A 13,602-nucleotide genomic window follows, 5' to 3' on the forward strand; every position below is an offset into this window, starting at 1 on the left:
ATGTTTGGGGGTTGTGTGTGACTGGGAGTGGCGTCAGAGTGTCAGCAGACACTCTGGAAACCCATCGATAGTGCCATGGAGTATTCATATACCCTGAAGTCACCTTAGAATTGGGTTTGATTCCCCAATCTTACACATGCACCTGCTGCTGTGACCTTGAGTCAGTCACAAGTTCTCACAGAGCTGTTCCTTTCAAGAGCAGTTTCTGTCCAGGCTCTCTCAGCCCCACCTACCTGACAAGGTGTCTGTTGTGGGGAGGGGAAGGGAAATGAAATTGTAAGGGCTCTGAGACTCCTTCAGGTAGTGAAGGGCAGGATATGAATCCAATCTCGTCCTCCTCCTCCTTCTCTTTTTTTTTCTTTTCTTCTTTTTTTTTCTGGTTTTCAGAGGGATGTGACAGCAATGTGTCATTCAATGCCATTTCTGCTGCCTTTTTTTTTCTTCTGCCCGCCAGGACTGAAGGGTCTGTGGGTAGGACACAACAGGGGGAGAATGGCGTTCTCTGGTATTGGGTCTCATCCAGCAGGGATGCTGGCCTGTTTTTGAACCCCAGAGTTCACAGAGCATGTTCCAGTTCTCACAGAAATCTCACTGAGTCAGTTAGTTGCTCCCGAGGCTTATGGGTACCTGGTGCTTCTCTTCCGCCTCTCCCACAATTTACTAAACATCCATAGAAATGTTGTTGGGTATGCCTATGGGAAGGGTTCACAGTCCTGGGAAGGAGGGTGCACAAAGCGGGGTTTTAACTTGCCAACGAACGAGGGACTCTAGGTTAAGAATCTTTCTTTCTCCTCTGTCTCTGTCACAGGCAGTGGAAAGGTGGTGTTTGGCTGGCATCATGGCAGAGGTGTGGAAACAGCTGCTGCACTTCCAGTACAGGTAGAGGAGATGAGCAGGGAAAAGACTGGGTCTCCCTTTTTTCACAGAGCGATGAACACATGGGATTCATTGCCACAGGAGGTGATGGCAAAATAACAGAGTGGCTGCAGAGTGATAGACCAGTATCAGTAGGGGAGGGACGGTGGCTCAGTGGTAGGGGATCTGCCTGGTAAGTAAGTAGGTAAAATTTTATTTATATCCCGCCCTCCCCCGCCAAGCAGGCTCAGGGCGGCTAACAACAGCAAAATAACAATACATTTAACAAAACATTAAATTAACCCCAAACCGATTAATACATTAGTTAAAACAGTTACTAAGTCTAAAAACATTAAGTTAGATCTGACAGTACCGTTATTAATCGACGCTATGCCTGTCAGTTTGTGTAATGATGGCGGATCTCCAGACTGGACCATTTTGATGTTTCTTTGTGGACTTGGTCAGCTGTTCATGAATGCCTGTTTGAAAAGGGTGGTCTTGAAGGCCCTGCGGAACTGATCAAGGTTCCGCAGGGCCCGCACCTCCTCTGGGAGTTGATTCCACAAGGAAGGGGCTGCGGTAGAGAAGGCCCGTGCATAGGTAGTCCGAAGTTTAACTTCTTTTGGCCCAGGGGTGGTCAATCTGTTTTTACCTACTGACCTCAGTGCTCTCTGGGGCTCATACGGGGAGAGACGGTCCCTCAGGTAGGTCGGTCCTCGGCCATATAGGGCTTTAAAGGTAATCACCAGCACTTTGTACTGGACCCGGTATACAATTGGCAGCCAGTGCAGTTCGCGTAGCCCCGGCCGTATATGCTCCCATCTTGGGAGGCCAAGCAGCAGCCTGGCCGCCGCGTTCTGCACTAGCTGCAATCTCCGGGTCCGGCACAGAGGCAGCCCCATGTAGAGGGCGTTACAGTAGTCCAATCTTGAGGTGACCGTCGCATGGATCACCGTTGCTAGGTCCCGGCGCTCTAGGAAAGGGGCCAACTGCCTCGCCCGCTTCAGATGAAAAAATGCTGACTTGGCAGTGGCTGTTATCTGGGCCTCCATTGATAATGAAGGCTCCAGTAAAACACCCAAGCTCTTTACCCGCTGCGCCGCCTTCAGCGGCGCACCGTCAAAGGTCGAGAGAGATATTTCCTTCCTCAGAGCGCCACGACCCACACAGAGAACCTCTGTCTTCGCTGGGTTCAGCTTCAGCCCACTCAGCCTAAGCCATGTTGCAACAGCCTGTAGGGCCTGATCTAGGCTCCCCGGGGCAGAGGCGGGCCGGCCGTCCATTAGCAGATAGAGCTGGGTGTCATCTGCATATTGATGGCAACCCAGCCCAAACCTCTGGACAATCTGGGCAAGAGGGCGCATATAGATGTTAAATAACATCGGGGAGAGAACTGCTCCCTGGGGCACCCCACAATCTAGTGTGCGCCTCTGGGATCGTTCACCCCCAATTGCCACCCTTTGTCCCCGACCCATGAGGAAGGAGGAAAGCCATTGTAAGGCCAACCCCCTAACCCCTATGTCGGCAAGGTGGTGGATCAGCAGCCGATGGTTGACTGTGTCAAATGCAGCCGACAGATCTAATAACATCAGCACTGCCACACTGCCTCGCTCCAGTTGCCGTTGGAGGTCATCTACTAAGGCAACTAGAACCGTCTCTGTCCCGTGGCCTGGCCGAAAACCAGACTGGCATGGATCTAGGACAGAAGCGTCATCTAGAAACCTCTGTAGCTGCAACGCCACTGCCCTCTCGATAATTTTACCTAAGAATGGTAAATTAGACACCGGTCGGTAAGCAGAAGGTCCCAGGTCCAATCCCCGGCATCTCCCAACTAAAAAGGGTCCAGGCAAATAGGCATGAAAAACTTCAGCTTGAGACCCTGGGGAGCCACTGCCAGTCTGAGTAGACAATACTAACTTTGATGGACCCAGGGTCTGATTCGGTAGAAGGCAGCTTCATATGTTAGGGAGGGACGGTGGCTCAGTGGTAGAGGATCTGCCTGGTAAGCAGAAGGTCCCTGGTTCAATCCCCGGCATCTCCAACTAAAAAGAGTCCAGGCAAATAGGCATGAAAAACCTCAGCTTGAGACCCTGGAGAGCTACTGCCAGTCTGAGTAGACAATGCTGACTTTGATGGACCGAGGGTCTGATTCAGTATAAGGCAGCTTCATATGTAAGGGAGAGATGGTGGCTCAGTGATAGAGCATCTGCTTGGTAAGCAGAAGGTCCCAGGTTCAATCCCTGGCATCTCCCAACTAAAAAGGGTCCCGGCAAAGAGGTGTGAAAAACCTCAGCTTGAGACCCTGGAGAGCCGCTCCAGTCTGAGTAGACAAGACTGACTTTGATGGACCGAGGGTCTGATTCAGTATAAGGCAGCTTCATATGTTCATATATGTTGATATGACCAAAACAAAAACAGCTGTGCCCAAACAATTACAAACAGTCTCTATTTCATTAGAAAAATATATATACACAGATACCCTATGAACAATATATTCAATAAGGGGTAGTTTCTATGACAGTAAAGTCCATAAATACACGTGGCAACAAAATTTGACAACTTGGGCCTTTTGTAAGTTGTGTCAAGACATAGCTTGCCATCAGTGGAGAATAATTTGTGTTAAAAATTTCATTCAGGACTGGCTCTTCGAGAAGGCATCTTGATGTGAAACGTGTACCAAGAAGTCGACAGGCATGTTAAAGGATATATCAACCTTTGGAGCCTTCTTTTGAGGGGATCTGGTTCCTTAACTTCTCAGGAGCAGTTTTGCTGCCACATGAATTTATGGACTTTATTGTGATAGCACCTACCCCTTGTTGAATATATTATTCATAGGGTATCTGTGTATATATATTTTTCTAATGAAATAGAGACTGTTTGTAATTGTTTGGGTACAGGAGCTGATGGCAGCTACACGCATAGACGGCTTCAAGAGGGGATTGGATAAACATATGGAGCAGAGGTTCATTAGTGGCTATTACCCGCAGGGTATAGATGGAACTCTCTGTCTGGGGCAGTGCTGCTCTGTATTCTTGGTGCTTGGGGGGTGGATAGTGGGAGGGCTTCTTGTATCCTGGCCCCACCGGTGGACCTCCTGATGGCACCCGATTGGCCACTGTGTGACACAGAGTGTTGGACTGGATGAACCATTGGCCTGATCCAACATGGCTTCTCTTATGTTCTGATGTGACACAGAGTGTTGGACTGGATGGGCCATTGGCCTGATCCCACATGGCTTCTCTTACGTTCTTATGTGACACAGAGTGTTGGACTGGATGGGCCATTGGCCTGATCCAACATGGCTTCTCTTATGTTCTGTTGTGTTCTTATGCTCCTGCAGTTGCTTCTAAGATGGCTGATGGAAAGAGGCCTTCCCCTTTGCCCATGCCAAGCTCTACATTGGCCATGCTGGCTGGGGCTGATGGGAGTTGTAGGCAAAAAACATCTGGAGAGCCAACGCTCCCTACCCCTATGCAGTCTCTGCCTGGCATGATCTCTGATGAGGGAATCTGCTTTTTCTTTCAGTGTCCATTTTCCTTTGAGGAGGTGGCCATGTATTTCACAGAGGCAGAGTGGGCCCTGCTGGATCCAGGCCAGAAAACTCTCTACAAGGAAGTCATGCTGGAGAACCATGAGAACGCGGCCTCTCTGGGTAAGGATCTTTCATAGGTGCCAAAGGTGTGAATTCCTGCCATTGGGATGGTGCATCTAAATATTGAACACAAAGACATCATTTTCAGGCCTGCCCCACTACTTGTCCCCTATTGGGGGGTCTCAAAGAGTTGGGTGGGAGTGATAACAATGTTCAACATGGCTGGGTAGACTGGCCCAGGACACCTGGCTGGCCCAGGGGCAACAGAAGCCAGTGTTCTGGCCATCACACAAGCCAGAAAGGGTGTCCTGGCTTGAGGCCAAGGAGGGACTTGGGCCATATGTTTGACACCCCTGTTCTAGATTCTTTCTGACTGTAGAACAGGGGTGTCAAACATGTGGCCCAAAGGCTTGATCAGGCCTCCAGAGGGCTCTGATCAGGCCCGCAAGCAACTCACTGTCATCTGCTTCCTTCTCTCTCTCTTGCTTCCTTCTATATCACAGCTTGCTTTGCCAGGCTTGCTGAATCGCACAAGAGCTACATATCAAAGCCTCTATTTTCTCTATTGGCTGACCAGCACATGAAGTAACTGATGTAGAAAAGCTCACATGCCCAGCCATTTTGTGTTTCCCCCGGGGTCTTAGGCTCAAAGCATTGACCATGTGATTTCTGTTTGCAACTTACAGACACACACCTGAACAGCATACTCAAGATTGCTACAGCACAGGCATTATCTCCAGATTCTGATGCAGTAATTCAGAGTAAGGGCTGTCATTTATCAGATACTGGTAAATAAAAAAAATTGCAAGAGTGCTAATCTTTTAAGAATCTTCTAAGTTTTTTTAAAAAACATCTTTAATTGTGTTTGTGTCCTTTATAAAGTTTATATCTCTGCTACCTGGCATTGCATTTCATGAGACAGATGGTCGCATTTATGTCAGATCCAGCCCTTGTAACAAATGAGGTTGACACCCCTTCTCTAGAAGGAGCCAGATCTTGATTTCTCAATTGCCAGTCTTTACCACATGCTATTCCCCCAGATGAGATTATGGCTGTTTACTCTAACTGTGATCTGGTATGGATCCACCCCCTGCCCCCCAAAATGATTAGGACTGTGATTAGGATCTTGACCATGTTTCCAACCTTCTAGAAGCATTTTTCCTCTTCCTTGAGAATGGCCACTTTCTCTCTCACTTTGCCAAAGAAGCCAGGAATTAAGAGACCCTATGGTGGAGACACTCAGTGTCATCACAAGAAAGGTTGGAGAGTTTAACAAGGAAATAGATGTCAAAAAACCCAGGCTGGGTCCCTCTGAGCCCCCACTTCTCAGGCAAGCATGCAGCCCTCAGAGCTGTTCCTCAAGGCTATATTAACATACTAGTAATAGAGCCTGTTGTGGGGGGAAATACAATGGGTGGTAAAAATTTGCTGTGGGTGAGTGTTGTGGCCTGGGGAGGGAAGGGAAAGATAAAGAGAGGCAACGTATGTCAGGAAGGCAGCTGCTGGGAAGAGAAACATAGACAGTGGGGAAATATGGAGTAGATAATCAGAGAAGGGGGTAGATTGAGTAAGAAGGGATGGGGGCAAAAGAGATGGGGGCTTTCTATCTCCTCCCCCCTTCCTTCAGCCTCTACATAGGAAAAGGACAGTCTTTCTTCACAGTGGGGACCAAAGCAGTTTACATCATTTTCCTCTCTCCCTTTTGATCCACGCAACAACCCTGTGAGGTAGGTTAGGGTGAAAGCATGTGGGTGGTCCAAAATCACCCAGTCAGCTTCCACAGTAGCATGGACAAGGAATAGGAATGGAGAGGTTCTGCTTTTCTTCTTGCCAACTCTTGGTTCGGTAGAATTGTTAAGCCCGCTGGGTTAAGAGGGAAGGATGCCTTCTGGGACCTGGAGAATTGGAGGCTCCTTCTGGGTCTTGCTCAGTGGTGGATCTGGAGGGGCTGTGGTGTCCTTCAGTACTGGATATTATGGGAAAGGTTTGTGTGTGAGGGGGAGGGGTTAGTTAAGAGCCAAGCTGGATGAGGTCAAAGGGCTATCAGTCCTTTCCTGCGGCATTCACAGAGATGCCTTGGGACCTTCCCTGCCCTCCCAGGATATAATGGGATTTCTCTTTTTATTCCATCAGGGAATGATCAAAGGAAAGAGGAGGTTGAGGAACTGCATACTATATTGCCAGATGAAGTCAAGAATGAAGACGTGAGAGAAAACTTCAGGAATGAAGGCAGACCTCAGTGGCGGAAAGGTAGCCACATAGTCAAGAAGAGGAATAAACCCATTCTTTGCCAAGGGGGGAATTTTTGTGAAGTAACTCACATGGTGGAAGAAACATACAAATGCTTGGAATGTGGAATGAACTTCTCAGATAAAACCCAATATAATGTCCATTTGCAACTGCACAGTGGAACGGCGATTCATCAGTTTTTGGAGTATGAAAGGAGCATCCTTTGTAGAGCAGAGCACCTTGTACATCAACAGACCGGTGCGGGAGAAAAACATTATAGGTGCTCAGGTTGTGGTGAGAGTTTCTCACAGAAATTAGACCTTATTGAACACCAGAAGATTCATTCAGGAGACAAACCATTTTTCTGTTCAGAGACTGGAATGGTGTTCCCTGATGGAAAAAGGTATAATGTGTATTTTTCAAAGCACAGTATAATGAATATGTGTGAATGCTTTTATTGTGGAAAGTACTTTAAATACAGATCAGAGCTTCTTGCACACCAAAGAATACACACAGGGGAGAAACCTTTTGAATGTTCAGAGTGTGGAATAAAATTCAGGCGGAGGAGCAATCTGCAGCAGCATCTAAGAACCCACACAGGGGAAAAACCTTTTGAATGCTCGGAGTGTGGAAAGAGATTCATTCGGAATTGTGACCTTCAACGGCACCTTAGAACCCACACAAAGGAGAACCCTTTTGAATGCTCCATGTGTGGGAAGAAATACAGTCAGAGTTGCGACCTTCAAAAGCATCTGTCAAAACACACTGGAGAGAAACTGTTCGAATGCGAAGAGTGTGGAAAGAGATTCAATTGGAGTAGCGGTCTTCAACAGCATCAAAGAATACACAGAGGGGAGAAGCCTTTTGAGTGCTCAGAGTGTGGGAAAAGATTCAGTCAGACTGGCAATCTTTTAAAACATCGAAGAACCCACACAGGGGAGAAACCTTTTGAGTGCTCAGAGTGTGGAAAGAAATTCAGTTGGAGTGACCATCTTCAGCGGCATCAAGAAACCCATAGACAACATGAAGGAACCCATATACAGGAAAGATCTTTTGAATGTTCAGAGTGTAGAAAGAGATTCAGTCGGAGTAGCGATCTTCAGCGGCATCAAAGAACCCACACAGAGGAGAAACCTTTTGAATGCTCAGAATGTGGAAAGAGATTCACTGAAAGTGGCAGTCTTCTAAAGCATCAAAGAACTCACACAGGAGAGAAACCTTATGAGTGTTCAGAGTGTGGAAAGAAATTCAGTCAGAGTGGCAATCTTCTAAAGCATCAAAGAACCCACACAGGGGAGAAACCTTTTGAATGCTTAGAGTGTGGAAAGAAATTCAGTCAGAGTGGCAACCTTCTACAACATGAAAGAAGCCACACAGGGGAGAAACCTTTTGAATGCCCAGAATGTGGAAAGAGATTCACTAAGAGTAGCAATCTTCTAAAGCATCAAAGAACCCACACAGGTGAGAAACCCTTTCAGTGTTTAGAGTGTGGAAAGAGATTCAGTCAGAGTGGCAATCTTCTACAGCATCAAAGAACCCACACAGGGGAGAAACCTTTTGAATGCTTAGAGTGTGGAAAGAGATTTTATCAGAATAGCAATCTTCAGCAACATCAAAGAAACCACACAGAGGAGAATCTTTTGACCACTCAGAGTGTGGAAAGACATTCAGCTGAAACTCCGTCTTCAACAGCATCTAAGAACTCACACCAAGGAAAAATCTTTTGAATGCTCAGAGTGTGAAAAGAGGACAGGAACTGCTGTTTATATTAGTGTTTTTTGGGCAGGGAAGTTCAGTTCATTTGACAGTTGGAGCTCGCAGCAGACAGAGCCCTGCTTTTTGGACCAGAGTCAGTGGCGATTTTGGAGAGTATGTACAGGGGTGTCAAACATGTATTCTGGGGGCTGAATCAGGCCCCTGGAGGGCTCCTATCAGGCCCCCAAGCAACTGGCTGTCATCTGCTTTCTTCTCCTTATACTTGCTTCCTTCTGCATAATAGTTTGCTTTGCAAGGCTTGCTCAATTGCACAGGAGCTATGGAGCAAAACCTCTGTTTTTTCCATTGGCTGAGGCTCCTCCCTTGGAGAGGAAAGGTGGGGGGGAGGCAGAGCTAGTTTTTCCAGGTTCTCTCAATCACACAGTAGAGCTACTGAGCCAAGCCTCTCTTCCTTATATTAGCTGAGGCTCTTCTCCCCTCCCCTAGTCCCCTGGGGAAGGAAGGAAAGAGCCAGAGCTTCATTTCCCCAGTTCCCTGGATTCCATGGGAGAAATACAAAGAAAGCAACTTTAAGATCAATGAGTTCTAACATTTTAAGCATGTTTTAGGTTTTTAAACAAATATAGTTTATTGTTTTTGTCTGTGTCCTTTGTAATTATTAATATTTATGGTTTTATCTGTTTTATCTGTTTTTGTCTGTGTCCTTTGTAATTATTAATATTTATGGTTTTATCTGTTTTATCTGTTTTTGTCTGTGTCCTTCGTAATTATTAATATTTATGGTTTTATCTGTTTTATCTGTTTTAAATCGTCATTCCCTTATATGTTTAAATATTGTTAATTTTATGTGGGATCTATTGTTGGAAGCCACCCTGAGCCACTCGTGGGAAGGGCGGGATATAAATTCTAAATAAATAAATAAAATAAAGTTTATATCTCTGCTTGCTAATCTTAAATAGGTACACACATGGCCCGGCCCAACATGGCTAAGCCCAACCTGACATGGCCCGGCCCAGCAAGGTCTCATTTATGTCAGATCCAGCCCTCCTAACAAATGTGTTCGACACCCCTGATTGTACAACCATCTTATCCAACTAAGTAAGGTGACTGCTCTGCATACCATCTAGTTAGGGCATGAGTGTAAACAGGGAGAGAGATGGAGTGTTTTTGCCTGTTTTGATTTGATTCTTCTGTTCAGTTATAATATGCTTGTGGGGAGGAAGGTAAAGGAGATTGTGAGCCGCTCTGAGACTCTTCGGAGTGGAGGGCAGGATATAAATCCAATATCTTCATCTACCTCACAGGTTGTCTGTTGTGGGGGAGGAAGGTAAAGTAGATTGTGAGCCGCTCTGAGACTCTTCGGAGTGGAGGGCGGGATATAAATCCAATATCTTCATCTACCTCACAGGGTGTCTGTTGTGGGGGAGGAAGGTAAAGGAGATTGTGAGCCGCTCTGAGACTCTTCGGAGTGGAGGGCGGGATATAAATCCAATATCTTCATCTACCTCACAGGGTGTCTGTTGTGGGGGAGGAAGGTAAAGTAGATTGTGAGCCGCTCTGAGACTCTTCGGCGTGGAGGGCAGCATATAAATCCAATATCTTCTTCTTCTTCTTATAATCTTATAATGTTTAAATAAATCTTTTGGATGTTAAAAGACTGAGTTCCTCTGTAACACATAGTTCCCAGAACCAATCGGAAATGCTATGGCTGGGGCAGGGAATACCCAGGGTGGAGGAAAGTGGCAAAATGACCAGTTGCCAACTCTACAGGGGAGCCCCAAAGATATGTGGGAGGCCCAAGCTGGGTTCTGAGTGACATGAGAGAGGGGTTGGGAGGCTGTTCTACCTAACCAGAGCCCATAGGAGAACACTCCGCGAGAGCTTTAACTAATATATATTGAAAACAATATTTTAAATCACAATATTTTCCACATTAATTTGAAATTATTTCACAATCCGTTATACAATATGCAATGTTTTTCTTCGCTTGTAGGACTTCCTGAAGTCCCGTTCACCAGTGCAGGTGTGATTGCAGTTCCCAAACGGGTGTGGCCGCAACTGGACTGCTGCTGGACTTTCAGAGAATCCTTCTTCAGGCAGCTCACCAAGGGATACAGTTTCAGTTTGGCTCTGCCAAATGGGCCGAATAGGAGATCCACAGGAGCCAATTATAAGGAGCTTACCCGGGGTAAGAGTGGAAAGAGCCCCGTGGCGCAGAGTGTTAAAGCTGCAGTACTGCAGTCCTAAGCTCTGCTCACGACCTGATCCCCGTCGGAAGCTGGGTTTTCAGGTAGCCGGCTCAAGGTTGACTCAGCCTTCCATCCTTCCGAGGTCGGTAAAATGAGTCACCAGCTTGCTGGGGGGGAAGCGTAGATGACTGGAGAAGGCAATGGCAAACCACCTTGTAAAAAGTCTGCCATGAAAACATTGTGAAAGCAACGTCACCCCAGAGTCGGAAACGACTGGTGCTTGCACAGGGGACCTTTCCTTTCCTTTTCCTACCTGGGGTAAGCTCCTTATAATTTGGCTCCTGTGGATTTCTTATTCAGCCCTTTCAAAAGAAGCTAAGGACAAAGAGAAATGTGGAGCCGTGCTGGATCCCTGGAGATAAGCAGAGCAGAGCCAAATTGAAACAGAAAGGTAAAAGGTGGCTTGGAGACTGAGATTGAGCCATACCAATATTCCAATGACTGCTTTTTTTTTTTAAGCCTTAGTGTAGTGGGGGGAGAGTCAGAGAAAAGTTTCTTAAAGTCCTGCTCTTGAGTTCTCTGGAGACCAGACTACCATCAGAAAGACGCACCTCTCACTCTTGGCCTGGAAGTGGCAGCAAAGAGTCATTCTTAGATGTGTGTTTTTTGGGGGGGGAGGCTGGGTTCAAGGTGAAGAAGTGGACTCCTCTGTGAGGTCTAGCAGCTTAAGACCTACAACGGTTAAGTCAATTAAAGCAGCTCCGTCGGGTGACTTGGACGCTACCTGGCACTTCTTTACAGGTTGCAGTGAAGTGTGATTTGGCTCTTGAGAAACGGATTACAATTACAATCCATACCTGAAAACGGAGATCTGCCACAACACAACAGGTTGTAAGCAAGAGTATTAGCCAGGCCTTGGATTCAGCAGGAGCTCACAGAAGCGCAGCTCCTGAACCTTTCTAAGGGTTCCCCCTACTCCTCCCCACCTACCTTGTCCATTGAATCGTAGGTGCAGCTGCATAAAAGTCCCTGGATTAGGAAAGCGGGCAGCTGGGCAGACACCAGGGGCTTTGTCACAGCCCCAGCAGCCCTGGAGAAGCCCACGCCACCCTTTCTCTACTTCTTATGTGATTTTGGGTGGTGGGTGGCTTGCTGGCCTTTTGACTTGGGAGGGTGGCGGCCCAGGAGAGCCCCAGTTGAGCGAGGCCTGATTGGGCTGGCTGGATCTCTAGCCAGCCCAAGCATGCCTTGCTCGCCCAGGGCTCTCCTTTCTTGTATCGAGTTGCTTTTGGCTGGTATTAGCAGATTTTGATCCATATGCTACTCTGGGAGTTGCAAGATTTTTGTCTGTGGCACTTCATGGTATCATTTCCCACTGTAAAATTCTATCCATGTTTCCCATATTGCATAGTTATGTTTGGATATTGTCTGTATACTAATATAATCCTTGTGTGTGCTTCTGACCTGTTGGTCTTCAAGCATTAATAAAAGACTGATGGGCTGTATCAATAGAAGTATAGTGTCCAGATCACGTGATATGATGGTATCGCTTTACTCTGCTCTGGTAAGACCTCACCTGGAGTACTGTGTTAAGTTTTGAGCACCACATTTTAAGAAGGATCTAGACAAGCTGGAACAGGTCCAGAGGAGGGCTACAAAGATGGTGAGGGGTCTGGAGACCCTATGAGGAGAGGTTGAAGGTGCTGGGGATGTTTAGCCTGGAGAGGAGGCGGCTGAGAGGTGATATGATCACCATCTTCAAGTACTTGAAGGGCTGTCATATAGAGGATGGTGTGGAATTGTTTTCTGTGGCCCCGGAAGGTAGGACCAGAACCAGTGAGTTGAAATTAAATCGAAAGAGTTTCCAGCTCAACATTAGGAAGAACTTTCTGACCGTTAGAGCAATTCCTCAGTGGAACAGGCTTCCTCAAGAGGTGGTGGGCTCTCCTTCCTTGGAGGTTTTTAAACAGAGGCTTGATGGCCATCTGACAGCAATGAAGATCCTGTGAATTTAGGGGGAAGTGTTTGTGAGTTTCCTGCATTGTGCAGGGGTTTGGACTAGATGACCCTAGAGGTCCCTTCCAACTCTATGATTCTAACAAAGACAATTGTAAGTCTCAGTAGTACGAAATGAAGAGCTGCAGGGCCTGTTTTCAAACATTTCCAAAATCTATTTAAAAATCTATCCTGATATTGTCAATATTGACAGTCAACTATTGAGCTTAAATCAAAACAATATTCCAATAAGTGATTTTTAAAAAAGCCTTAGTATAGTGGCAGGGAGGGTCAGAATGGCAGCTCTAGGGAGGGCACAGGCAAGGAAAAGAGCCCCATAGGTGTGGAGCCAGCAAAAGTGTGCTTTTTCTTCCCCATCTCACAGTCAAATGGGGTGGGGGGATATCTTGGGAATGAGGTCAGGTGGATGCTCTAAAACAGGGGTCCCCATCTACTGGTCCGTTAGCAACTCGGCCATGAGTTGTATAATTATTTCATTATATACCACAATGTAGTAATAATAATAATAGTAAGAAGAAGACGACATTGGATTTATATCCAGCCCTCCACTCTGATTTTCAGAGTCTCAGTGCAGCTCACAATCTCCTTTGCCTTCCTCCCCCACAACAGACACCCTGTGAGGTGAGTGGGTCTGAGGGAGCTCTTACAGCAGCTGCCCTTTCAAGGACAACTCCTGCAAAAGCCATGGCTGACCCAAGGCCATTCCAGCAGCTGCAAGTGGAGGTGTGGGGAATCAAACCCAGTTCTCCCACATAAGAGTCCGCATACGTAACCACTACCCCAAACTAGCAGAAATAAAGTGCACAATTGTATTATCCTGAAACTACACACACACCACCACCACCCCAGGTCCATGGAAAAATTGTTCTCCACAAAACTGGTCCCTCCACAAAACTGGCCAAAAAAGGTTGGGGACCTCTGCTCTAAAAGAGCCAGTTTGGTGTAGTGGTTAAGTGCGCGGATTCTTATCTGGGAGAACTGGGTTTGATTCCCCACTCCTCCACT

At 46.8% G+C, this 13,602-nt stretch overlaps 1 protein-coding gene across 1 annotated transcript; it reads left to right on the forward strand.

Annotated features, from left to right (window-relative positions):
- The first annotated feature begins 4,407 nt into the window (after nt 1-4,407).
- On the forward strand, nt 4,408-8,403 carry LOC132571740 (zinc finger protein 883-like). The gene is made up of 2 exons (XM_060238533.1): nt 4,408-4,507; nt 6,581-8,403. Exons 1-2 carry the CDS (start codon nt 4,408-4,410, stop codon nt 8,401-8,403), a joined length of 1,923 nt encoding a protein of 640 aa, XP_060094516.1.
- Nucleotides 8,404-13,602: the final 5,199 nt, after the last annotated feature.

Source organism: Heteronotia binoei, chromosome 5 (assembly GCF_032191835.1).
Source record: "Heteronotia binoei isolate CCM8104 ecotype False Entrance Well chromosome 5, APGP_CSIRO_Hbin_v1, whole genome shotgun sequence".
Lineage (NCBI taxonomy): Eukaryota > Metazoa > Chordata > Lepidosauria > Squamata > Gekkonidae > Heteronotia > Heteronotia binoei.

Coding starts and splice junctions, on each gene's coding strand:
- LOC132571740 (XM_060238533.1), top strand. CDS start 4,408: ATGTATTTCACAGAGGCAGAGTGGGCCCTGCTGGATCCAGGCCAGAAA. Junction 4,508..6,580: donor TGAGAACGCGGCCTCTCTGG/GTAAGGATCTTT, acceptor TTATTCCATCAG/GGAATGATCAAAGGAAAGAG.